This window comes from Clupea harengus, chromosome 21 (assembly GCF_900700415.2).
Source record: "Clupea harengus chromosome 21, Ch_v2.0.2, whole genome shotgun sequence".
Classification (NCBI taxonomy): domain Eukaryota; kingdom Metazoa; phylum Chordata; class Actinopteri; order Clupeiformes; family Clupeidae; genus Clupea; species Clupea harengus.
Window position 1 is genome coordinate 22,322,389 of NC_045172.1, and position 27,500 is coordinate 22,349,888.

The 27,500-nt window shown below is 47.0% G+C and overlaps 1 protein-coding gene and 1 long non-coding RNA gene across 2 annotated transcripts in view; both read left to right on the top strand.

The window, feature by feature from the left end:
- The window catches only part of ahr1b (aryl hydrocarbon receptor 1b), a 54,251-nt gene that overhangs the window by 19,675 nt on the left and 7,076 nt on the right, over nt 1–27,500 (top strand). The window contains exons 4-10 of the mRNA XM_042702860.1: nt 10,869–10,958; nt 14,100–14,223; nt 15,831–15,964; nt 22,552–22,754; nt 23,282–23,391; nt 25,869–26,010; nt 26,446–27,500. The exon at nt 26,446–27,500 is cut by the window's right edge and continues 710 nt beyond it. Of these exons, the coding sequence (XP_042558794.1) occupies nt 10,869–10,958; nt 14,100–14,223; nt 15,831–15,964; nt 22,552–22,754; nt 23,282–23,391; nt 25,869–26,010; nt 26,446–27,500 (1,858 nt within the window). The remainder of the gene's footprint in view (nt 1–10,868; nt 10,959–14,099; nt 14,224–15,830; nt 15,965–22,551; nt 22,755–23,281; nt 23,392–25,868; nt 26,011–26,445) is intronic.
- On the top strand, nt 6,842–8,049 carry LOC116218164. The gene is made up of 3 exons (XR_004162705.1): nt 6,842–7,613; nt 7,693–7,744; nt 7,788–8,049. It is a non-coding gene; the product is annotated as an uncharacterized LOC116218164 (long non-coding RNA).

A 27,500-nucleotide genomic window follows, 5' to 3' on the forward strand; every position in this document is an offset into this window, starting at 1 on the left:
CATGCCGGAAGGCCATAATTAGGGCAATGGAGGTCCCTACTGCAGGCAAGGGGGGATGTGTATTTGTGTGTGTCTGTGTGTGTGTGTCTGTGTGTGTGCGTATGTGTGAAGTGTGTGTGTGTGTGTGTGTGTGTGTGTGTGTGTGTGTGTATGTGTGTGTGTGTGTGCGCATGCATGTGTGTGTGTGTATGTGTGTGTGTGTATGTGCGTGTGCATGCATGTGCGTATGTATATGTGTGTGCGTGTGTGTGTGTAAATAAAGTGTGTGTGTGTGTGTACATTTATTTTGTGAGCGTGTGTGTGTGTGTGTGTGTGTGTGTGTGTGTGTATGTGGTTCTATGTCTCCCACGGCCTTCTCTGTTGTGCCATCAAGGAGAATGGCACTTTGTCAAAGACCTCACATAGCGAAAGAGTCCTTCCCCCAGGCTCACTCCATACAGAGAGAGAGAGAGAGAGAAGGGTTGAAGAGAGAGAAGGGGCGGAGAGAGAGAGAGAGAGAGACTGTGGAAGGGTTGAAGAGAGAGAATGGGCGGAGAGAGAGATAGACAGAGAGAGAGAGAGAGAGAGAGAGAGAGAAGGGGCGGAGAGAGAGAGAGAGAGAAGGGTTAAAGAGAGAGAAGGCGGAGAGAGAGAGAGAGAGACTGTGGAGGGGTTGAAGAGAGAGAACGGGCGGAGAGAGCTAGACTGTGGAAGGGTTGAGGAGAGAGAACAGGCAGAGAGAAATAGAAGGTGGAGGGAGAGAAAAACAGGAGAAAAGGAGGGACAAGGGATGACTCTAGATGACAGGACTCATGAGAGGAGAGAAGAGGAGAGGTTCACCCCTCCTTTATCAGACCACTGTCTCCCCCTTTCACATGATGACACCGCTAAAACACATGCTTTAAACTTTAAAATGGCAATCAACAACAATTACACCATCATATTCAAATCAAAGAAGTCTCCAAACCCCTCCCATTTCTCCCCTTTACACCCATCATGTCCAATATCACTCTCAAACCCCCCCCCCCCCCCCCCCCCCAAACCCATGGACATGTCATAACATCATTCACGATGATATAATATGCCTATTTCATCTTAATGAGACCCTTCACCATCCCCTTTAAAACCTCTGCAAGAGCTACTGAACCAACTCCAAAGATCTTGTTCTTCCGAGTCCTTCAAATGGCCCACCTCGCTGTGCCCAAAACTAAATGGTACAAACAGACCTCACACTTCACTTTCACCCGGTACCCAGAGGAGAGGAGCAGAGAGGCATTGAGGAGAGGTGAGGAGAGGAGAGGGGAGGGGAGGGGAGGGGAGGTGAGGAGAGGGGAGGAGAGGAGAGGAGAGGTGACGAGAGGAGAGGTGACGAGAGGAGAGGTGGGGAGAGGAGCAGAGGGGCATGGAGGAGAGGAGAGGTGGGGAGAGGAGAGGAGAGAAGAGGAGAGGTGACAAGAGGAGAGTAGAGGTGACGAGAGGAGAGGTGACGAGAGGAGAGGTGGGGAGAGGTGAGGAGAGAAGAGGAGAGGAGAGGGGAGAAGAGGAGAGGGGAGGAGAGGAGAGGAGAGGTGACGAGAGGAGAGAAGTAGAGAGGAGAGGGTAGGCATAGAGGTGATGAGAGGAGAGAAGAGAACCAAGAGGAGAGGAGAGAGGACAAGAGGAGGGGAGAAGAAAAGAGAGGAGAGAAGAGAAGAGAGGAGAAGACAAGAGGAGAGGAGAGAAGACAAGAGGAGAGGCTATTTCGGCCCAGGCCTGCTTGTCTTGCTGTGTTCCATTTCAGACTCTCTGTCATGAATTATAGAGAGACTGTGAGCACATGCATTATTGACTAGCGGGATAAAACCAGCCCATAATAGTCTTTGATCTTCTTCCTCATTCCTCATGTGCTATATGTCCTCCTGGCCAGCTAAGAATCATAAACTTCTAAAGAGGACTTAGAGGGAGGCTCTATTATTTATATACTGCATATTAGATGTGCCGTATTATTATTTCATAATATAATATCCAGCCATACTGCAAGCATACGTTTGATTTACCTGCTGGTTCCCCTTATTCTCTCCTTGCTGGAGATAGTATATGACAAGCCATGCAAAGCTCACAGAGAGAGTACATGCAAACCTAATCAAGAGTGTGACTAAGAGAAGATGAAGCGGGTTAAGCGATTTGTGTGTGTGTGTGTGTGTGTGTGTGTGTGTGTGTGTGTGTGTGTGTGTATATAAGTGTGTGTGTGTGTGTGCACGCATGTGTGTGTGGGTGTGTGTATAAGTGTGTGTGTGTGTGTGTAAATGTGCAAGTGTCTGTGTGTGCGTGTGTGTGCGTGTATAAAAGTGTGTGTGTGTGTGTGCACGTGCGTGTGTTTGCGTGTGTGTGTGTATATAAGTGTGTGTGTGTGTGTGCACGTGCTCCTCTCCTCTCCTCTCCTCTCTTCTCTCCTCTCCTCTCCTCTCCTCTCCTCTCATTTCCTCTCCTCTCCTCTCCTCTCTTCTCTGCTCTTCTCTTCTCTTCTCTTCTCTTCTCTTCTCTTCTATTCTCTTCTCCTCTCCTCTCCTCTCCTCTCCTCTCCTCTCATTTCCTATCCTCTCTTCTCCTCTCCTCTCCTCTCCTCTCCTCTCTTCTCTCCTCTCCTCTCCTCTCTTCTCTCCTCTCTTCTCTTCTCTTCTCTTCTCTTCTCCTCTCCTCTCCTCTCCTCTCCTCTCCTCTCTCCTCTCCTCTCCTCTCCTCTCCTCTCTTCTCCTCTCTTCTCTTCTCTTCTCTTCTCCTCTCCTCTCTTCTCCTCTCCTCTCCTCTCTTCTCCTCTCCTCTCCTCTCCTCTCCTCTCTTCTCCTCTCCTCCACTCCTCTCTTCTCCTCTCCTCTCCTCTCCTCTCTTCTCCTCTCTTCTCTTCTCTTCTCTTCTCTTCTCTTCTCTTCTCCTCTCCTCTCCTCTCCTCTCCTCTCCTCTCCTCTCCTCTCTTCTCTTCTCTTCTCTTCTCTTCTCTTCTCTTCTCCTCTCTTCTCCTCTCCTCTCTTCTCTTCTCCTCTCCTCTCCTCTCCTCTCTTCTCTTATCCTCTCCTCTCTTCTCCTTTCCTCTCCTCTTTTCTCTTCTCTTCTCTTCTCCTCCACTCCTCCACTCCTCTCTTCTCCTCTCCTCTCCTCTCCTCTCCTCCTCTTTTCTCTTCTCCTCTCCTCTCCTCTCCTCTCCTCTCCTCTCTCCTCTCCTCTTCTCTTCTCTTCTCCTCTCCTCCTCTCTCCTCCTCTCCTCTCCTCTCTTCTCCTCTCCTCTCATCTCCTCCACATTCAGACCAGACTGGACCCAGAGCTTTTTGTCTCTCTATCAGAGGCCTGCAGACAAGTGCTGAATAACACAGCGTCTGGCCAAACACACAAACTCTTAAGTCCCTCCATCCCTCCGTTTCTCCTTCCCTCCATCCCTCTTTCCCTCCTTCTCTCCTCCCTATTCCCTCCATCACTGGCTCCATCCCTCCCCTTCATCCTCTCTCATCCTCTGCATATCTTTTAATCTTTATAATTCTACTTCTCCCTCTCCCATATCACTTTTTTGGTCATCTTTATCGGTGCCACTTCATCTTTTTCTCTACCTTCTTCTTATCTCCTTTAATCTTTTTATTCTTCTTTCTCTCTACCTTGTCTCTTCATCCTGCTTTCCTCCATTCCACCTCGATCCTCTTTCTCTCCCTCTCTCTCTCTCTCTCTTTCTCTCCCTCTCCCTCTCTCTCTCTCTTTCTCTCCCTCTCTCCCTCCCTCTCTCTCCCTCTCCCTCTCCCTCTCTCTCTCTTTCTCTCCCAACCTTTCTCTCAGCTGCCAATAGCCCCTGTGGTATTCTGGCCGGATGAGAGTAAGGCCACAGACCCGTGAAGCATTAAAAATGCATCTCTGATGGCACTGGCCCCCCAGGGAGAGCCGTGTGTGTGTGTGTGGTGTGTGTGTGTGTGTGTGTGTGTGTGTGTGTGTATGTGTATGTGTGTGTGTGTGTGTGTGTTTGTGGTGTGTATATGTATGTGTGTGTGTGGCGTGTGTGTGTGGTGTGTGTGTGTGTGTGTGTGTGTGTGTGTGTGTGTGTGTGTTTGCTGTTCTGCAGACAGATGAGCCTAAATATTTATACAGAGCTGAGGAGAGCCGCTCCTGCCGCTGTGTGTTTGTGTACAGTGTGGGTGCTGAGGTAGATAGGATACTGGAGGACGATGGAGTGGGTTCTTAGAAGTGTGTGTGTGTGTGTGTGTGTGTGTGTGTGTGTGTGTGTGTGTGTGTAAGTGCTGGAAGGGGGCTCTTAATAGCCACAGGGGTCCTTCAGGGAACTATGGAAGGGCAAGGAGGCCTTCTGAATGTTCCTGCTCTTAGACAGCAAGGAAAGGGGAAAACGTGGCGCAGACTCACTGGGCTGGACTGGTTTGAATAGCTCACATACTAAAAAGATATACAGTATGACTACAGCGTATATATAAGACACATAGCATGACTATAGTGTATATATAAGACATATAGCATGACTATAGCGCACATATAAGACAAATGGCATGACTATAGCGTATATATAAGATATACAGCATGATTATAGCGCATATATATAAGACACATAGCATGACTATAGTGTATATATAAGACATATATCATGACTATAGCGCACATATAAGACAAATGGCATGACTATAGCGTATATATATAACACATAGCATGACTATAGCGTATATTTATAAGACATATAGCATGACTATAGCATATTTATAAGACATATAGCATGACTATAGCCTATATATAAGACACATAGCATGACTATAGCGTATATATATATAAGACTGGCTAAGATCTCTCCTTGATAGCTGCTCCCTCTGGTTTGGGTGAGGAAGATCTCTGATCTGGCTGATTTAATGTAAATGTTAATGTTGTAATGCTTGACTGCCACACCCTCCTCCAGCCACTGAACATTTGTACCAGAATGTTTTTTTTCTACCACTTATTACTGTCTTAATCATACTTATAACATACAATACCTCTTAAATATAATATTACTAATACCTCTTTCACTTCATCTCACTTATTACCACCACTAATACTTACACCTGCACTTTACATATACTTATCATACCTACACTTCTTACCTCAATTGCTGCTATTCTTGTCCCAATTACTGTTCATATTGCATATCCATTTCTTACTGTTCATATTGCATATCTATTTCTTACTGTACATATCTATTTATTCACTTATTACACTTTACATATGCACATACTCTGCACTTTTTGCTATTTTGCACTTCTGGTTGGATGCTAAACTGCATTTTGTTGCCTCAGTACTTGTACTCTGTGCAATGACAATAAAGTTGAATCTAATCTAATCTATATAGCTATACCCAAGCTAGTTAGTAAAAAAGAGACGGACCAAAAAGAGAGAGAGAGAGAGCGAAAAGCAGTGACACAGATGCTGCCCTCCCTCGTGTAGTATGTGAAGATATGTGAGTGTGACATTTTGACCTTTTTGTTTTTCTCTCTTTTTTATAGTTGTATGTCTGTTATTTGATATGGAACTTGGCGTCTGAAATAAAGATTTATATTATATACATTATCAAAGTCAAACGGAAAAGATCTCAGGAGGGACCCCCACAGCCAGCTTGGATACTGAAATCCATTTTTCCTGAAAACAAACACTCCACACTGGAGGGCTACGGGGCTGAAACGCAACAGCCTGGACAGCACACACACACACACACACACACACACACACACACACACACACACACACACACACTTATATACACACACACACACACACACACACACATACATACATACATACATACACACACACACACACACACTTATATACACACACACACACACACACACACACATACATACATACATACACACACACACACACACACTTATATACACACACACACACACACACACACACACATACATACATACATACACACACACACACACACACTTATATACACACACACACACACACACACACACACATACATACATACACACACACACACACACACACACACACTTATATACACACACACACACACACACACACACACACACACATACATACATACACACACACACACACACACTTATATACACACACACACACTACGGGGCTGAAACGCAACACCCTGGACAGCAGTGCTGTGTCCCACATCTCTAAGTTATAGTTATAGCTCAACTGTCCATTTGACATCATCACAGTCCACAGAGCCGACCCCAGATCCCCCAAAGGGGTCTGGCTGTGCATGGCTGATTTCATACATGTATTTATCTTTTGGCTGGAGCAGGGGCGAAGCTGAGAGCGCCCATGCTCACATTATGTGGTTTGTGTTTCACTGGACTGCGCTCGAGCACAAACGAGGGAGGATAATTACCAAGTACAAGTCGCTTTGAAACGTCTCCGCTTCTCCCCGCTCGCTCGCTCGCTCTGTGGTCTGTCTGAGAGCAAACAAAAGAGAGCAGAACAGAAGAGAGGGATGGAGGGAGGAGGGAGGAGAGGGGGGGGGGGGCAGTGTTAGTGTGAGAATGGAGGGAGGAATAATAAAGACATCACCCCCCCCCCCCCCCCCCAGGGCAGCGACATCAGTTGTACATCAACATTCGTCACGGTGGAGTTGGCAGCTAATGTAAATCCAAGATGAATTCACCAGTTCGTTTCCAACATCGCTCTGAAGCCTCGGTCTGACTTCCATACTTCCACCCAAACATGCAAGGCTCTGTGTGTATATTTAGCCGTTTTTTTTTTCACGCCCGGCTAACCGCTTTATTCCATTTGTATAGATCTTCTTTTTTTTCTTACTCATTGCGCTGTGTTAGTGTAAAAGTACAGTAAGGATGTCAGAAAGAGGACAGGAAATAGGGGCAGACTTGAGTGAGGACGTTTAGGATAAGTGTGCAAAATAAGTATGCTTGGGATTTAGTGTGCAAACCTTTAGGATGTGCTTGAAGTGGGAACATTCAGGGTGAGTGTGTAAAGTTGGAACATTTAGGATGAGTCTGTAAGATGAGTGTGTGTATGAGTAAGCTGAGAACATTGAGGATGAGAAGCATATATGGATGAGTATGCTAAGTGAAGCATATAGGATGAGTATGTAAAGTGAAGCATATAGGATGAGTATGTAAAGTGAAGCATATAGGATGAGTATGTAAAGTGAAGCATATAGGATGAGTATGCTAAGTGAAGCATATAGGATGAGTATGCTAAGTGAAGAGGTCAGGGTGAGTATGCTAAGTGAAGAGGTTAGGGTGAGTGTGTAAGATGAGTATGTGTATGAGTATGCTAAGTGAAGAGGTTAGGGTGAGTATGCTAAGTGAAGAGGTTAGGGTGAGTGTGTAAGATGAGTATGTGTATGAGTATGCTAAGTGAAGAAGTCAGTGTGAGTGTGTAAGATGAGTATGTGTATGAGTATGCTAAGTGAAGAGGTTAGGGTGAGTATGCTAAGTGAAGAGGTTAGGGTGAGTATGCTAAGTGAAGAAGTCAGGGTGAGTGTGTAAGATGAGTATGTGTATGAGTATGCTAAGTGAAGAAGTCAGGGTGAGTGTGTAAGATGAGTATGTGTATGAGTATGCTAAGTGAAGAAGTCAGGGTGAGTGTGTAAGATGAGTATGTGTATGAGTATGCTAAGTGAAGAGGTTAGGGTGAGTATGCTAAGTGAAGAGGTTAGGGTGAGTGTGTAAGATGAGTATGTGTATGAGTGTGCTAAGTGAAGAGGTTAGGGTGAGTGTGTAAGATGAGTATGTGTATGAGTATGCTAAGTGAAGAGGTTAGGGTGAGAAGCATATAGGATGAGTATGCTAAGTGAAGAGGTCAGGGTGAGTATGCTAAGTGAAGAGGTTAGGGTGAGTATGCTAAGTGAAGAGGTTAGGGTGAGTGTGTAAGATGAGTATGTGTATGAGTATGCTAAGTGAAGAGGTCAGGGTGAGTATGCTAAGTGAAGAGGTCAGGGTGAGTGTGTAAGATGAGTATGTGTATGAGTATGCTAAGTGAAGAGGTTAGGGTGAGTGTATAAGATGAGTATGTGTGTGAGTATGCTAAGTGAAGAGGTTAGGGTGAGTGTGTAAGATGAGTATGTGTATGAGTATGCTAAGTGAAGAGGTTAGGGTGAGTGTGTAAGATGAGTATGTGTATGAGTATGCTAAGTGAAGAAGTCAGGGTGAGTGTGTAAGATGAGTATGTGTATGAGTATGCTAAGTGAAGAGGTTAGGGTGAGTGTGTTAGATGAGTATGTGTATGAGTATGCTAAGTGAAGAGGTTAGGGTGAGTGTGTAAGATGAGTATGTGTATGAGTATGCTAAGTGAAGAGGTTAGGGTGAGTGTGTAAGATGAGTATGTGTATGAGTATGCTAAGTGAAGAGGTTAGGGTGAGTGTATTAATTGGGCCCATGAGTGGGACCTCAGTGATGCGTATCAGTGGATCAAAGTGGAAAAACATGCTCACTCCCAGAAAGGCCACATGAAAACATCAATAAGACTGACCCCGCTGACAAGCCAGCTGCTCACTGTGACAGCAGGCAGCTTGCAGAGAGTTCCCTGTGGACGCATGCACACAAACACACACACACACACACACACACATACACACACACACACATACATATACAGATAAACATATACACACATGTACACCCACACTGAGCCAGGGGTCAATAGGGTCGCAATAGTAGGGCACAACACTTCTTGTTCTTCTTCCTCTTCCTCTCCTTCTTCTTCCTCTCCTTCCTCTGCCTCCTCTTCACCTCCTTCTTCTTCCTCATCTTCTTCATCTTCTTCCTCTTCTTTTCTTCCTTTCCTCCTCCATCATTCTCTCCCTCCCTCCCTCTCTTCCTCTCCAGCCTTGAGGAGGAGAGCTGGAATAACAAGGTGTAAGTCACGACTCTGAGCCTGTGCCTGTTGGGGACGTATCGGTGACCCTCCCGCTCTCCTCCCGCCCCCCGAGCGAGAGTGACACATCCTCGTGAATGGGCTCCTCCCGTCCCGCTTTACGCCTCCGTGTCACTCCTCATCTGCCCTGTTCCCCCGCCACGCGCAGCCAGGTTTGACAGACAACTCGAAAACACGCTTTCTGTTTACACATCAGTAGGCAGAAATCGCCAGCTACTGAAAATAAATGAGCACGTGTCTCGCCAGACATGCTCTATGTGTGCGCCCTCCATCATCTGCATCATGAGACATCTTCAAGGCATCAATGAATCAAAATTAACATTTGAACACTTTAACGACAAACCCGTTTCGGGGGGGAAACTAAAACAGTTAGGCAAAGACACAGGAACGTCATCTTAACAGTCCATGACAGGTCTGGGATCTGCAGAGCTGAAACCGAGAGGCGCAGGAGAACAGATTTACATGCGAACACAAACGCTCCTTGAAAGGGGGCACAAGAGACACCGAATATAGCTGTCACTGAAATATCCATGGAACCTCGGATGGTTTTAAAGCCTGCGGTGATCGCAGAAGAGCAGCTTGTGTTGTGTTGCTTGGCAGTTTTGCCCAACATTGCAAACACTGCAGATCTTGCCACATGGGTGTTGTGAGGCCTGTCCCCTTAAAGCAGATCGCCTGCGGAGAGAGAGAGGGGAGGCGTTGGCCCTGGTGTGGTGTGCTTGTCAGGTTGTATATGAAGGACGCATTTGACTCGTTTTTTCCTAGGAGGTCTGGATTCTTTCAAATACTGAATGTGTCTACATTTGTGTGTATGTGTCTTAGTGTGCTTGTGAGAGTGTGTGTGTGTGTGTGTGTGTGTGTGTGTAAGAGAGAGCGAGACAGAGAGAAAGAGAGAGAGAGAAAGGAAGAGAGAAAGAAAGAGAGAGAGAAGGAGAAAGATTTTTTTCCTGTGACATTTTGAATACATATATCCCCTTTATCACGTGCTATATTTTATTTGAAGTCGAGTGAATAGTCACTGTCGATATACACACAGGACAAACATGCTTGTAGTGTTGGCATGGTGCTCAAGGGCTTAGACAGAACTCTCGTCCACGTCCAGACTGAGCTGCGTTTGTTGCCATTCAGGAGCCAGCGCTCCCGTAACCAGGCCAGCGTTCCCGTAACCAGGCTCCCCATGCCGTAACCAGGCCAGGCGGTCATGTTGTGGGCCTGTTTGTTGCGAAACCCCTGGAAAGATTAGAGTAATAATCCTATACAGGGACCCAGTGGCTAAGAGTCCAGGACACAGCAGATGGCGGCAGGAACGAATACAAAAAACCACGAGGCATGGCGAGGCACTGCGGAGCTGTGTACTTGGGTATCATAGAAAATCTTTTTGCGTGAAATGTCGGACATCCAATTATTTAGTTCACTTGAACGGTTCACTTGAACAGCACAGCACCCAAGGGTGAAGGTAAGAAAACAAGAGACTCAGAATCACAAGATGGGGAGAACAGACAAACAGGGTGAAGTTGATGCCAACACAAGGCTTAGTCTGGCTGTGTGTAAAGGCTGGCATTTTCAGGGTGAGTGCAGGCATGTTGGGGGAGTGTATGAGAGTGTGTGTGTGTGTGTGTGTGTGTGTGTGTGTATGTGTGTGTGTGTGTGGCTTCTCCGCTAACCTCATGGACAGACATCAAAGCCACTTGAACATTCCGCCATGACAGCTGCGTCATCCAAGTCCTTGTCAGAACAATTTTGGTGACCTGTCCCTCGTCACCGTGCTGCTTTAATGTGTGTGTGTGTGTGTGTGTGTGTGTGTGTGTGTGTGTGTGTGTGTGTGTGTGTGTGTGTGTGTGTGTTTTTGATCTATCAAATGTCTAAGGAATGTGGACATAGCTAATATAACCAGTGAAAGTTTCTGTTTTATCCTGAGTAATCATTTCATAACTCAGAATAGTTATAATTAACGCTCTCTCTCTTCCTGTCTGTGTGTGTGTGTGTGTGTGTGTTTCCCTTCCTAGGCTCTCAATGGGTTTGTCTTGGTCACCACATCGGAGGGCATCATATTCTATTCCTCACACACCATCCAGGACTACCTGGGCTTCAATCAGGTGAGTCTCAGAGCAGTCTGGCACGGCACTGGGTCACATGTCCATAGCCACCACAATAGAACTCAATAGAACTCAATACAACTCAATACAACACAATAGAACTCAATAGAACTCAATACAACACAATAGAACTAAATTCAATCAATTCAACTTTATTTCGCCATGTATACAGATACTAGGATTTTTTTTTTGGTATTCTCCATGCAGGCTATAGCATCACAAATAGAACAACAAGACAACACAGAACAACAATAGAAGGACAGATAGTACCAGTATGAGCAAAATAATAAATAAGAATGAAGGTAGTGCAACAATAATAATGTTAAATAAAGTTAAATAAAGTGCGATAAAGTTCGTGTGTGAGAGCTATTTAGGAGGGCTATTGCTTGGGGGGAAAAACTGTTGAGGTGACGTGATGTTTTGGTCATGATGGCCCTGTATCGCTGTCCAGAAGGGAGACGGTTAAAGAGACTGTTGGCAGGATGTGAGGGGTCTGCCGTGATCTTCATTACTTTCCTGAGGGATCTGGAGCTGTGAAGGTCCTTGATGGAGGGAAGGGGGCAGCCGATGATGCGCTCTGCTGCCCGTACGACTCTTTGGAGCCTGGCCTTAGAGCGGGCAGAGGCAGAGTCATACCAGACCAAGTGAGAGGATGTAACTTCAGGGAAGGTTGACTAGACAAAGGAAAATAAATGGACTGCACACTGTGACCGATTTCTTTTCTTACTATTGTTTTATCGCCACGTTTCGGGTGAAAGTCCCTGGGCATCTCTGGTCCAAGCCTCTCCACGGGCTCAGTGCCTGCCTCTCCCTCCCCCTGCCTCTTGAAGCGCGTCAGGCTGAGTGCCTGTTACAAGTTACAAGTCTTTTTTTTTTATTGTCAGATGCACAGAACGACACAGGGTCAGACTGGGCACTGAAATTCTTAGGACAAGGCACCACACAACAACTTACCATAGCATAACATAGCAAACATAATATAACATAACATAACATGACATACACTCTGAACATAGTTTACATGTAACATATAATAACCTTACTAAATATACAAGATAAATATACAATACAATATGCTAAATCATATAACAACCTATACATATAATACTAACATATATACATATAACATATAATACACATATAGTAACATATAACATCTCCCTCCCCCTGCCTCTTGAGGCTCGTCAGGCTCAGATCTGGCCTTGTTCAGACGCCCATATGTTCCCCCAGGCCGCCTCAGCCCTTCTGCCCTCTTAGCAGGGCCAGATTTAGACACCTCCAGCTCACCTGAGGATTTCCACCGGATAAGAGTTTGATAAGGCCCTGGGGGTCAGACATATGTCAGTCAGCCAATCCAAAGCCTATGTTTAGCCCCGCGCTCCGCCCGGTGTGTGTCCTGCGTGCGTCGCCAGGTCAGTGGGGTCAGGGCTTGCAGATGATTAGCAGACCTTAATATTTTGAGTCACTTTGGATTTGTATTACTGTGGTGTGTTTGCATACAGTGGCCTGATCCTAAAATGGACCTGTGGTTAGCCACATTACTGAATGTGCTCATGCCACATTACTGAATAAATTGTAGGGTTTATGTTGAAGTAATCAACCGTTATTTAACTGAATATGAAAGTTATCTCCCAATGCTGCTTTGTGTGTACAGCCGTTGTAGTTAGTTAAATTCAGTTAGTCACGTATAATGCATACCTAGTTAGAACTTATAGCAGCGGTTGTATCAGTCATCGAGTGATGTAGGAGACGTGAGTATGTAAACAGTACCAGTGTTTTGTGTCTCTTAGCAACAGTGTGTATAGAAAAGCCCTCTGGCTTAACAACGTACATTAGATGTGTTGAAAGCCCTCTGACAGACAACTCTGCCCTGCCGCATGAGATAACAGGCAGACGCGTTATGGACAGATTCAGGTTAATTAAGCAGGTTGGATCGGAGCCAGATCAAGGCCAGGTACTCTACAGGCTCATCTGCTCCTGGAGCTCCTAATCCAGTCTTCTGAAACAGCCTGAGGAAAGAGGCCAGTGGCTCCATCTCTCTTGTTTATGTGTGTGTGTGTCCTGTGTCGCTTCCATATATAACACGTGTGTGTTGCAGTGAGTCGTTTGTGCAATAAAAAAACTGACAGCAGTCAGCCTTCTTTGTTTGTTTGTTTGTTGTTTTGTAAGACTGGCTAACTGGTGGCTGTGGCTCATTGGCAGAGATCTGTATGGAGATGGTTACCGTAACGATTTGGCTTGATGTGATTATCTCCCCAAAATATCCCTTGAGCTCGACTTCCTCAATCTAGCCCCCAGTGCAAACACATCTGGCTCATTTCATAACTCCGTAGCTGTAGTTATCCACATGTTTCCGCTGTAGTAATTGGTCTCTTACATAATTCACATATTTGTTCAGTGTTATTGTGGGTTTGACTATAGCATGCTATCCCATTAGTTTGGGTTAATGTGTTATTGTGGGTGTGACTATAGCATGCTATCCCATAGCTTTGGGTGTATGTCTTATTGTGGGTGTGACTATAGCATGCTATCCCATAGCTTTGGGTGTATGCGGCTGTATGCTAACTGCTACATAAGAAAACATGTTCTTTCACCAACGTCTGACACACTTAGGAAGCTTTACCTACTTCTGATCACTCCCCGCTCACTGCTACACACTGCTAGTCCCAAAGCCACACGCACTGACTTTCACATCGCCAATACCACAGAAACAGCAATAGCTTAGCATAGCTAACTGGCTTATTTCCAATGGCCCTCATAGCACTTGTATTGAGCCTATGAGCCTATTGATAACTGTTGCGTTAAACAGTACATCAGGCTGACCCACTGGGTGAAAGGTACAGCTGTTTGCTGACTGGCCCAGTTGTGGTACTGATGGGATAGTGTAGAGTGTGACTATATCTGGGATGACAGTGTATGCCATAGTTATTAAGATTTTAATAAGTAATTAAGATTAGTATTCAGATATACAGTATGTTTTCTTACTTCTTTTGTTTGTATGTTTTTCTTTTAATTTCCATTCGGTTCACTGATTGGCTGGATGCAATACAAAGGTTTGTCCTGAGGAGAGAAAGTCTCTGGACATGTGAATGTGCGTGTGTATGTGTGTGTGATCTTCTGCTTTCGGTGTTTCTCGGTCAGACGGACGTCATGCACCAGAGTGTGTTTGAGCTCATCCACACTGAGGACCAGCAGGAGTTCAGGAGGAACCTGCACTGGGCCCTCAACCCCCCCACCTCCGCCCAGCCAGAGGACTCTCCACCCGGTCAGTAGATCACTGTCTCTCTCTCTCTCTCTCTCTCTCTCTCTCACTCTCACTCTCTCTTTCTCTCTCTCTCTCTCTCTCTCTCTCTCTCACTCTCTCTATCTCCCTCTCTCTCTCACTCTCTCTCTCTCTCTCACTCTCTCTCTCTCACTCTCTCTCTATCTCCCTCTCTCTCTCACTCTCTTTCACTCTCTCTCTCTATCTCCCTCTCTCTCTCTCTCTCTCAAACACTCACTCTGTCTCTCTCTTTCTCTCACTTTAATTCTGTCTCTACCAGGTCAGTATCTTGCTGTCCTTTTGTCTCTACGATTCACCCCCAACACAGCAAAAGAAAGACAGACGAGGTTAAAGTGTCGATATTCACCAATCTGGGTTCTCCATTGCATTCTCTTCTCTTTTCATCTCGTTCTACCCCATTGCCCCCCTGTTCCAGAGTCTGGTTTTCCCCTTAGCTCTGGTCTCTCCCATCTCTCTCATGTACTCAGCTTGCCTTTTGTTTTCCGTCAAACCGTACCTCTGTTCTCTCTCAGAGGCTTTCCTCTTTGTCCTCTTTGAGTCCCAGCCCTGTCGGCTCCTAGCTGTGCTGAAATCTGAACAGGTGTATCACGTTTCATCCATTCTCACACCATAGGCATGTGCAGTCAGTGGGATTCTCAGGCGCAGAAAAAAAAAAAGAATTAATTCATAGGACGTGTTTCACAACTCCTGTCTAACCCTAGGGCTTGTGCTTCCAAAAAACCGCTCCGCCATTTCCACATGTAGCACAGCCATCCTCAGCTGGGGCTTGTGAGCGGGGCTTGTGTTCGACTCAGAGGAGGACGGACTGGATGTAAGACTCTGTGACCTTTAGCCACAGCTCCCTGAGCTGCAGAGTAAATGTTACAGTACGTACACACACACACACACACACACACACACACACGTCCCCTCCGATTAGGGAGCACAGGGCTGACAGGAGAGTCCATCATTTTACATTTACATTTAGTCATTTAGCAGACGCTTTTGTCCAAAGCGACGTACAAGGGAGAGAATATTCAAGCTACGAGCAATAGAACCTGGTGTAACAATAAATAAATACTACTTTACATAAGAAATATAACAAAATGAAATAAAAAAGAAAGAAAGAAGTGCAGAAATGTAACTGCTGTAATTGCAAGTTACTAGTCGAAGTGCCAGTTAGGACGGGAAGTGCTCTCTGAAGAGTTGGGTCTTCAAAAGCTTCTTAAAGGTAAATATATTTACTACGGACAGGAGCACCAGAGGAGACACACGTGATCCCCTGAGTAGTATCTGTAGTATAGTAGAGGCTCCTTCAGACCAGCTTAGAACAGGCCAAACGTCATCTCACTTACACTCATCATTTAGTATAAAAGGATTTCAGACACTAGATTAGGCAAGTTTATGTACATACCACAGGTCATGACCATTGGTAATTCAAATGACTGTAAAAATAAAATAGAAAGGTATTAGGTAAACTAGAGTGTGTTCACTAACAATGTTTTTTGCGCTGTGTCTGAGTGTAACCACACAGTTTGGAACCACTTGGAACTCTGTTTTAGAAGGAAATCAGGTTCTCCGTCTCTGAATATTCTGTGACGTTCTCTTAGATGGGGAACCGGTCAGCAACATGTCTCTGGTCACCTACAACCCGGACCAGCTGCCCCCGGAGAACTCCTCCTTCCTGGAGAGAAACTTTGTGTGTCGCTTCCGTTGTCTCCTAGACAACTCCTCAGGCTTTCTGGTGAGTAGAATCTCTTTTCCAGAAGTCCCAGTGTCCATTGCACAACGCTATTTGTTGCCTACATTTCCCATAATTCCTTCATTTTCCCACTGTCTTTCTATGCTGTGCAGTGGTGTTCAAGTTTCCATCTTTTCTTATGGGGCAAAAGGCATGCCTTGAGTGCAGGCATAGTGGACAAGTGTCATAGATCTAGATTACAGGTCATGTACTACCACACTGTAAACAAATAACTTAATTTACATTTAGCAGACGCTTTTATCCAAAGCGACTTACATACGTGCAACTTACAATGTATACACATTTTACATTTACACTGATGGCACACTACACATCAGGAGCAATTAGGGGTTCAGTGCCTTGCTCAAGGACACTTCGACAGGGAATCGAACTAGCAACCTTCTGATTACTAACCGACTTCTCTACCACCTGTACCACTGTCGCCCCGTATAATGACATAAGGGTAGGAATGGGAGTATGAACCCAGGTTAGGGTTAGGGGTTAGGGGTTAGGGGTTAGGGGTGGGCTAGCCACCAGATTAGGATAAGAAAAGAAATTGGGATACAAACCCTGGTCACCTTAGGGACTTAAGGGAAGTAATATGGCCACTTCATCAGTGTCAAGGCCACAGCCCAATGTGATCTAGAGAGAGAAGAGGAAGAAGGAGAGGTTGTGTTAGGGTTAGTGTTAGGGAAGTCTGTTGCAATGGATGCTGGATCTTGATGCATGGTTCCTAACCAAAGAATGCGCTAAAGAGGAATGTTCTTTAAGTCTAGACTTGAAAGATGAAAAGGGTGTTCACTTCTGGGATGGAGATAGAAAAAGATCATTCCACAGGAGGGGGGGCTTGACAGCAAAAGGCTCTGCCTCCTCTTGTGCTCTTTGATACTCTGGGAATTACGAGAAGACCTGCTCCCTGGGAACTGTGGGGTCTTGGTAGGCAGTAGGGGACACTTAATTCCTTGAGGTAATTCGGGGCTAAGCCGTTTAGGGCTTTGTATGTTAGAGGGAGTACTTTGAAATCAATTCTGCTTCTGGCAGGGAGACAGAACAGAGAAGCACATGTTCTTTAGTTCTAGAAGCAAGTACATGTTCTTTAGTTCTAGTAAGCGTTTGCGAGCAGCAGCGCTCTTTACTGAGTTGTTGCTGCATTCGGACAGGAGAGTGTTGCGGTAGTTTAGTCGCAAAGTTATAAATGCATGGATTCGTTTTTCTGCATCTTGAAGGGATAGGACTGGTCTGAATTTGACAATATTGCATAGATGGAAAAATTATGTCTTTGAGATCTGTTTTATGTGTGAGTCGAATGAGAGGTATTGGTCAATAGTAACACCGAGATCTTTGACACTTGTGTTGAATCTTAGTGAGATGCCATTGAGTGTTATTAGACGGCTGGATAGTGTCATTGTCACATGTTTTACGTGTAGAATCCTGCCGTCATGTGTAGTGTTCAGAGCTGAGGGCACGTCTGTCTGTCTGTCTGTCTGTCTGTCTGTCTGTCTGTCTGTCTGTCTGTCTGTCTGTCTGTCTGTCTCCCAGTGAGGAAACCTTCTGTAGTGGCCACTGTAAAGCCATGCCTTTAAACCCTTTACTTTGAACCCAGACACACACACACAGAGGCAGATAATCCAACATCGCAGTCACCCTGAGTGTGTGTGTAAAGTGTTCACATGTGTGTGTGTGTGTGTGTGTGTGTGTGTGTGTTTGTGTGTGTGTGTGTGCATGTGTGTGTTCACATGCATTTGTCTGTTGACATGTATGTGTGTGTATGTTGCCATTTGTGTATGTGACTAAAGTGTTCAGGTGTGTGTGTGTGTGTGTGTGTGTGTGTGTGTGTGCGGGGGTAGCCAAGGCATCACCCTTATTGGAGAGGAGTGTTCCAGCCCCTGCTGTGCCACTGCAGTGGCGTCCCATGACTCGCCGGGCCGCAGAACAAAAGCGAGAGGACTCCCCCCACACACACACACACACACACACACACACACACACACACACACACACACACACATACACACACACACACACCAAGCCCCCACTGTCCCTCTTTCCCCCCCCGAAGGGGTCGCAGTCTATTAGCCTGCTGCATATCGTGCCACTGTCGAGCACATAGGGATCCATACGCAGAGGTAATCCGCCTTAAAAGAGCGTCAGGGTCGTGGGGAATTCGCCCGCCCGCTCACTCTTAATCTCCAGCACGGAGTGAGAACATAACAAGAGGAGAATTTTTTGCTTAGTCAGAAGATTACCTCTGCCCCCAGCACCTTAAGACTTCAGCTTGTTTTGACAAGGGTGAAGAGAGAGAGAGAGAGAGAAAGAGAGAGAAAGCGGGAGAAAGCGGGAGAACGGAAGACAGGAAGAACGACTTAATGAAGGAAGGGAAAGGGATGAGATAAGGAAAGAACAGAGAGCGAAGAGAGAGAGAGAGAGACTTTGGTTGGTCCCTCCTGAAATAGCGATGACCCGCTCCAGCTCGGGTGATGTGAGACGTAAGCCAGTGCACCCTGATCAAAGTGATCGGCCACTGCAAACTCTCCCCTCGGTAACCGCTAACAAGCACCGAATGCACAACAACACTTAGGGGCCAGCCAAGTTTCTGCTCTCTTAGCGGGAGCAAAGCTAGGGAGAAAAAAAAAAGACTTCAAAACTTAAAAGGATTCCCAGAGTTGACGCTAATTCAGAAGCTCTGTGTTGAAGTTGCCCAAGCACACGCGGTATTCCTTTTTAAATTGCCTTGACAAAGCAAGCAGCACTGTTTTTGTTTAGACTTCTCCCCCTTACACACACACACACACACACACACACACACACACACACACACACACACACACACACACACACACACACACCTACACACACCTGAGGCCCTGCACCACACACACACACACACACACACACACACACACACACACACACACACACACACACACACACCTGAGGCCCTGCACCACACACACACACACACACACACACACACACACACACACACACACACACACACACACACACACACACACACACACACAGGTGCACCACCCCTGCCCAGTACTACCCCTGAGCCCTCAGGGAACTGGGTAATTAGGCAAAAGGCTGCTGCTTGCTGTATCAGAGTGGCTCATAAGGGGAATTAGCTCTGATGGGGCTTATAGGCATATTTCTGTGTGTATGTAATCTGTGTGTGTTTGTGTGTGCACGCGTATATGTGTGTGTGTGTGTGTGTGTGTGTGTGTGTGTGTGTGTGTGTGTGTGTGTGTGTGTGTGTGTGTGTGTGCACGTGTATGTGCATGTGTGTGTGTGTATGTACATGTGTGTGTGCATGTCTGTGTGTGTGTGTGTGCGTGTGTATGTACATGTGTGTGTGCATGTCTGTGTGTGTGTGTGTGTGTTTGGTATTAAAGGCTCCAAGTCTCTCTCGGTTTTTATATTTCTCTCTGTGTCTCTCTCTCATGGTGAGGGAGTGAGGTGTGAAGACTTGACTTGACTTGAGTGGACAGTGTGTGTGTGTGTGTGTGTGTGTGTGTGTGTGTGTGTGTGTGTGTGTGTGTGTGTGTGTGTGTGTGTGTGTGTGTGTGTGTGTGTGTGTGTGTGTGTGCAAGCTTTGACTTGAGAGGACAGTGTCCTCACCTCTGCCGGGGCTGTGTAGCATGAGCGGTGAGCCAGGGGTTGTGTGCCTGTATCTCCAGTTGTGTTTGGAGTCGATCACTCGAGGCCTGAAGTGCCCACACCTCCTGGACCCTCGCTTAGCTTCACACTATCCTGGAGAAGGGTACAGGTCTGGGGGGGGGGGGGCGACTGCACAGACGCAGGAGAGAGACGGCAGGATATGAAAATCAAAACGTAATCAAATCATAATCATGATCATCATAATCAAATCATAATCAAACTCGCATCTCTTATCAGCACTGCAAACACAGCTGGAAGCTCTTCTGCTCGTTCTGCTCGTAACATGCGACCAAGTACACCAAGTTCACCACAAAAGAGACTAAGCCCAAGACACACCCCTCCTCCTCCTCCTCCTCCTCCTCCTTCTCCTCCTAAACAGCTTGCTGATTAGAACCCTGAAGACAGCTCCCATATGCTCCCAGCTTTCCAGGAAAGTCTTCAGTAAAAGTTTTGGTGCCATTTTTTTTAAAGAAGAAAGGCCTTCTGTTGTGTTCATTTCTGCCACCCCCACCCCCTCAGCCAGAGAGGAATCGGAGCCTCCTTTACAGCGTCAGCCTGGGCTTCTGGTTCACCTAAAGTGTTCAGGTGTGTGTGTGTGTGTGTGTGTGTGTGTGTGTGTGTGTGTGTGTGTGTGTGTGTGTGTGTGTGTGTGTGTGCGCCCATCCTTTACAGCGTCAGCCTGTCTGTCTGTCTTGGGCTTGGGCTGGTTCACCCCATCCTTCCTCTCCTGCTTGTGTCTCCTGCTTGTGTGACTGAGTGCTGCTCCTTATCCACTGCAGTTTCTGTTCAAATCTCATCTGGGCTTTTGCTCTTGTCCCTGCTGTCTGTAACAGCAGCCATGTAGCCTGGGGTGTGAGTTTACCTGTTTACCTGCCGTGAGTTTACCTATTCTGAGTTTACCTGTTTACCTCTCATGAGTGTACCTGTTTACCTGTCGTGAGTTTACCTATTGTGAGTGTACCTGTCGTGAGTTTACCTATTCTGAGTTTACCTGTTTACCTCTCATGAGTTTACCTGTTTACCTGTCGTAAGTTTACCTGTTTACCTGTCGTGAGTTTACCTGTTTACCTGTTGTGAGTGTACCTGTTTAACTCTCATGAGTTTACCTGTCGTGAGTTTACCTATTCTGAGTTTACCTGTTTACCTCTCATGAGTGTACCTGTTTACCTGTCGTGAGTTTACCTATTGTGAGTGTACCTGTCATGAGTTTACCTATTCTGAGTTTACCTGTTTACCTATCATGAGTTTACCTGTTTACCTGTCGTAAGTTTACCTGTCGTGAGTTTACCTGTTTACCTGTTGTGAGTTTACCTGTTGTGAGTTTACCTGTTTACCTGTCATCATAAGTTTACCTGTTTACCTATTCTGAGTTTACCTGTTTACCTATCATGAGTTTACCTGTTTACCTATCATGAGTTTACCTGTTTACCTGTCATGAGTTTACCTGTTTACCTATCAAGAAGTTGTGGTGTGTTCATAGTACCTTGCATAAGGCTTGAAAGCTGTATTATGAGAAGCACGTGTCAGTGTGTGGAGGGGGATACTAGGACATATTCGTTTTCAATGACTTACTTTAATATGTTTCTTTATTTCATATTTTTTTTTATTTATTTCACATTTCTGAACTTAACAGTATTTAACAGTAGAGTAATAATAACGTGTGAAGTATTACTCCAGAAAAACTACTGAATGAATGTTTCATCCCTCATTCCTTCAGCCCCCCTCCTTGCCTCTCCCTCCCGCGCTAGCAGCTCTTACACAAAGACACTATTTTTAGCCGTAGCCTAGCTTAGCAGATGGGGAATAGCGGAACACCACTGGCATGAACTCTCCGCACCTCTCTCTGTGTTTACCTGCCCGGCAGGAAGCAGCTGGTGTTGGCAAACTGTAGCCAAGGTTGATGCTGAGGATTTGGGGGGGGGGGTTACTCTACTCATCAGCTCAGTGGCTGTAATCTGACAGAGCAGTACGGTGTGAGTGAGTGCGTGTGTGTGTGTGTGTGTGTGTGTGTGTGTGTGTGTGTAGGTGTGTGTGTGTGTGCAGGTGTGTGTGTGTGTGTGTGTGTGTGCAGGTGTGTGTGTGTGTGTGTGTGCAGGTGTGTGTGTGTGTGTGTGTGTGTGTGTGTGTGTGTGTGTGTGTGTGAGAGAGAGAGGTCCCAGTGGTTGTGTAGGCCAAGCGCTCTTCCCCTCTGTTTCCCCAGCACCAGCAAGCAAAGATGATAGTGTGTGACAGACAGGAAATAGAGCTTTTGCTTCTTTCTCTCTCTTTATCTCTCTTTATCGCTATGATTTTTTTCTTTCTCTTTCTCTCTCTCTTTTTCTATCTCAATCTCTCTCACATTCTCTTTTTCTATCTCTTCGTTTCTCACATACTCACAAACAGTCTTTCTCTCTCTCTTCTCTGTCTATCTGTTCTCCGTACGGGACACATGATCTGACATGCTGATGTGGCTCCACAGTTATATAACCACAGTTACCTCTACAAACACACACACACACACACACACACACACACACACACACACACACAGTTACCTCTACAAACACACACACACACACACACACACACACACACACACACACACACAGTTACCTCTACCTTATTTTTCCTTATTTATCATTTGCTCTTTTTCTGGGTCACGTGTGCTCATAGGCATGTGTGTGTGTGTGCTCATACACATGTGTGTGTGTGGGTGTGCTCGCTTCCTGTCACAACTTCACTGTCCTATCCAAATAAAGGCATAAAAAGCCCCCCAAAAAATCTATATATTATGGTGAATATACATACAAGCGAATGAGTGAGTTGTGTAAGTGTGTCGTGGGCACGTGAAAAAGACCAAACGGCCAAAGTGAGCCGATTACTTTTGTTTCTACTGGTTCTTTCTTTTGGATTTTAAATGACCCCCCCCCCCCCCCATCTTCTCCCCCAAGGCGCTGAGCCTGCAGGGCCGTCTGAAGTTCCTCCACGGGCAGAACCATCACCTGGACGACGGTTGCCAGGTGCCCCCTCAGCTGGCGCTGTTCTCCATAGCAACGCCCCTCCAGCCGCCCTCCATCATGGAGATCCGCACCAAGAACATGATCTTCAGGACCAAGCACAAGCTTGACTTCACGCCCATGGCCTGCGACGCAAAGTGAGCGCTCAACTAGCTGAAACGCTAATGTGTGTGTGTGTGTGTGTGTGTGTGTGTGTGTGTGTGTGTGCTCAAGCACAAGCTTGACTTCACGCCCATGGCCTGCGACGCAAAGTGAGCGCTCAACTAGCTGAAACGCTAATGTGTATGAATATAAATAGAATATATCAATAAACTTCCCTTGCCTTACTCAGCAGTACTCTACTCAGCTCTAATTTACTGTACTAACGCACTCGATTCTGTACTGCGGTGCACCTTACTTAACCACATTACTTAACAAAGGGTTTATATCATCCTCGCTTATCAGTACAGCATAAACACTCTCCCATTTCTCGTGTATATCGTATGTTTTGATACATGTTTGATAGATGTACAACAGCCAAAAGCTTGATACATTTACATACTACTCAACGTAAAGTAGATATTATTTTATTTTATATGACTGTTAATTCCTGTAACAATTTTTGTTTTGAGTATTTTGACAGCGTTATGTTCTTATCTGCCTCTCTCTGTGTTCTGTGTGTCAGGGGGAAGATTGTGCTGGGCTACACTGAGGCGGAGCTGAGGGTCCGGGGTTCTGGTTACCAGTTCATCCACGCCGCTGACATGCTGTACTGCGCTGAAAACCACGTCCGCAGTAAGTACCGACCAAACAATACCATTGAAACTGGAGCGGTAAGCCGAACGGTTTTCTCCACTTCAGAAATGGGTTGATAACACCCAAACATGGATGTGGGTGGATGTCAGTACGCTTCATTCAGGAGTTAAGTTACAAAGTGAACTGTCCATTGGCTCTCTTTAGTTGTTATGCTTTGGCACAGTAGAACAACAATGATGAGCCACATGAGAGCTCCTGCCAACAGCCTCAACAGTATTGAGCCTCAGCGCGTGAACTCAACGACCCCACCGTCTGTTAGCCTGCAACGCTTAACTTAGCGCCAAAAGCCCCTCACCACAATCCGCTGATCACATCCCCACTGACGGTCTCAGGGGAAGACAGAGGAGGATTTACGATCAGTCAGCACAGCTTAGGACGAGCACTGATACTTGACGACGCAGCACGGCCACGTGTCGGGTTTATCTGGCGAGACAGAATTGAAAAAAATCATTGCTGACTGATCCAGAGTCAGTTTTGACCGGTCCCAGATCCGGGCCAGTTTTAGGATGTAATCATATGAGGAGAACACACTGGAGCATAGCATAGCATAGCATAGCATAGCATAGTAGCATTTATACTCATAGAGCACTCAAAGTGCTTTACATGTTAATGCCTCAGACATCTATCCATTCACACACCGATGGCGGAGGCTACTATCTAAGATGCCAACCTGCACATCGGGAGCAGTTGGGGGTTTAGTGTTGTGCTGAAGGACACTTCGACACCTGGTCAGGAGGAGTAGGGATCAAACTAGTAGCAACAACTCCTCTACCTCCTGAACCACTGGCACATAGCAGAGAGGAGAGGAGAGGAGAACAGACTGTAACATAGCAGAGCAGAGAGGAGAGGAGAGAAGAGGAGAGGAGGAGAACAGACTGTAGCATAGTGTAGCAGAGAGGAGAGGAGAGGAGGAGAACAGACGAGCGTAGCAGAGAGGAGAGAAGAGGAGAGGAGAGGAGGAGAACAGACTGTAGCATAGCATTGAGGAGGGGAGAGGAGGAGAACTGATAGAAGGAGTGAAGAGGAGAGGAGAGGAGAGGAGGAGAACAGACTGTAGAATAGCATTGAGGAGGGGAGAGGAGGAGAACAGAGAGAAGGAGAGGAGAGGAGAGGAGGAGAACAGACGAGCGTAGCAGAACAGAGAGGAGAGGAGAGGAGAGGAGGAGAACAAACTGTAGCATAGTGTAGCAGAGAGGAGAGGAGAGGAGGGGAACAGACTGTGGCAGAGCATTGAGGAGAGGAGAGGAGGAGAACAGAGAGAAGGATTGAAGAGGAGAGGAGAGAGAAGTAGAGAAGAGGAGAGGAGGGATGTTTTCCCATAATCTTTAAGAGATTATGGAGGAGATTGAGCAAAGCCGCAGAGAGGTGAGTGGTGAGAGGATAGAAATGTGAACTAGGGCCACAAATCCATATTTAATATGGACACACAGGCAGCGAGCACACACACACACACACACACACACACAGGCAGCGAGCACAAACAGAAGGTGACACAACACACACACACACACACACACCGTTCTGTTTTGTTGTTTTGTTTTCTGTTTGTATTATTATTTTGAATTATTATTCAAACAGATGAGATTGGATTCATGCTCTGCAGAGTGTTTGGAAAACCCTGCGGATAACATGAGAGTCTAGTGGTAGAGTCTGTGTGACCAAGCCCAGCAGAATGACATCAAACAGGAGATTCATACAGACCACAGATTTCCCTTTCGAGGAGGAAACAGGTGCTGGGTAGGGTTTAAAACCATTGATTTCATGTGCGATAGTATTTCATTTCCTTGTTCCTCCTCTTCTTTTCACACTCATATGTTTTTTCTCCGAAGCATGTGAAACCGCAGTGATAGCTGGTGGTAGCCTATACATGATGTAGGGCTTTAGGGGGTAACACAGGGTGTTTCCACAGTCGAACTAAGACTCTCTGCATCTGTTTTGGATCACGGATATCTGTTAAGGTCTTTACTGGCAGCGGCTCCCATTGAACACAATAGCCTCCTATAGTCCCCCCCGCACCTGCGCTTGGCCGGCCCGCCGAACTTGTTCCGGAAAGCGGGACAGCTGGGGCCTGGTTGCTATGGCAACCCAGAGGGCCCGGCCAAGGCAACAATGGAGTGTGTGCCTTGCTCAACGTCACAGCCTGGGGTCTGAACTGGCCGTCATGGGAATGTATGTGTGTGTGTGTGGTGTGTGTGCTGATGTGTTTCTGGGCCAGATGTGTGTGTGCGTGCGTTAGCACACGTCGGCATAGTCCTGTGTGTGTGTGTGTGTGCGTGCGCTAGCACACGTCGGCATATACCTGTGTGTGTGTGTGCGTGCGCTAGCACACGTCGGCGTAGTCCTGTGTGTGTGTGTGTGTGTGTGTGTGTGTGTGCGTGCGTGTTTGTGCTTGAGTTAACCACACATGTAAACGCCTGCAGTCCGACCTGCTGAGTAACGCTCTTCTGCCCTGCCAGTGATTAAGACGGGGGAGAGTGGGCTGACGGTGTTTAGGCTGCTCACCAAGGACAACCGCTGGAAGTGGGTGCAGGCCAACGCCAGGCTCGTCTACAAGAACGGCAAGCCAGACTACATTATCGCCACCCAGAGGCCTCTGGTGTAAGTGCAGTTCTTGATTTACTTCCAATTGCAGTTCTTGATTTACTGTAAAACAACCAAAACGACCAAAAAACTTGCCTTTCCGTGTTAAACATGACCTCAGTTCTCAACGTGATACGAGTTTCATACTCCTTCCTCATCCTACATCCACATTATGGCATGGCTATGTAGTCTATGCCAGAAAGAAAGATTGAAGAAAGACAGAAAGAAAGGAAATGCAAGAAATGAACATATCTGCTAAATAGTTACTGGTAAACACAAATTCACTAGTGTGCTTTCCCTTACAGTTGTGTTGTGTGTTTTCCCTTACAGTAGTGTTGTGTGTTTTCCCTTACCTTATATTTGGACAAATGCACCTCCTAAAAGTATTCATATCATTTAGTTTGTTTGTGTATCTGATTGTTTGTTTGTTTGTTTGTTTGTTTGTTTTTTCAGTAATGAAGAGGGCGGGGAGCACCTGAGGAAGCGCTCGATGCACCTGCCCTTCACCTTCGCCACGGGCGAGGCCCTGCTCTACCAGACCAGCTGCCCCATCCCCGGCTTCCCCGACGGCGCCCAGGGCAAGGGCAAGAACAGCAAGGCCAAGAAGGCCAAGGCTGACAGGAGCTCCAAGGACGAGCTGGACCCCAACTCCCTGCTGGGGGCGCTCATGAGGCAGGACGAGTCGGTGTACGTGTGCCAGCCTGCCATGGAGTCAAAGAGCTTCTTCGCCGAGCAGGGCGAGGGCAGCGGCGGTGGCGGGTTCGGCTCGGTGCCCGGGGAGTCCTGGAGCGTCGGCGTGCCCAACGGTTTCACGGTCGGCGGTGGCGGCGGTGGCGGCGGCGGTGGCGGCGGTCCCAAGGGGGGCGAGTTGTCGAGCTTCGACCCGCTGCTGGCCACGCTGGACTCGCTGTCGCTGGAGAGCGAGGAGAACTGCCCCAGCAGCGAGCTGTTCAGCGCGCTGGAGAACCTGGGCCTCAACGCCGAGGACCTGGAGCTGCTGCTGCTGGACGAGCGCATGATCCGCGTGGAGATGGAGCCCGACTACATCCCCTCCCTCAACGACCTGCTCACCAACAACGAGATCCTCTCCTACATCCACGACTCGCTGGAGAGCCGCACTGAAGTGGACGTCGTCGCCAGCGGCAGCAGCAGCAGCAGCAGCATCAGTGGCAACAGCATCAGTGGCAACAGCAGCTCGCTCATGGAGGCACCCCCCTCCACAGAGACCCCCCCGAACCTCACCCGTGCCCCCGCGACCTTCACCCAGTCCCAGTCGTACACCCCCATGCCCGAACCATGCCCCGTGCCCCCCCTTCAGACCCCCGCCCTCCCAGCCACGTACCACCATTTCCGGCAGCAGAAGGTCACAGCGCCCCCTATTGTCCAGCTCTCCCAGCAGATGCACCAGCATCTCAGCACCCAGACTGGGCCCCCTGCCTGGGCCCAGGGCTCCCCTGCGGACACCCCCGTGCCCAGGAGACCCCTCACCCTGCACGACTCCCACATGC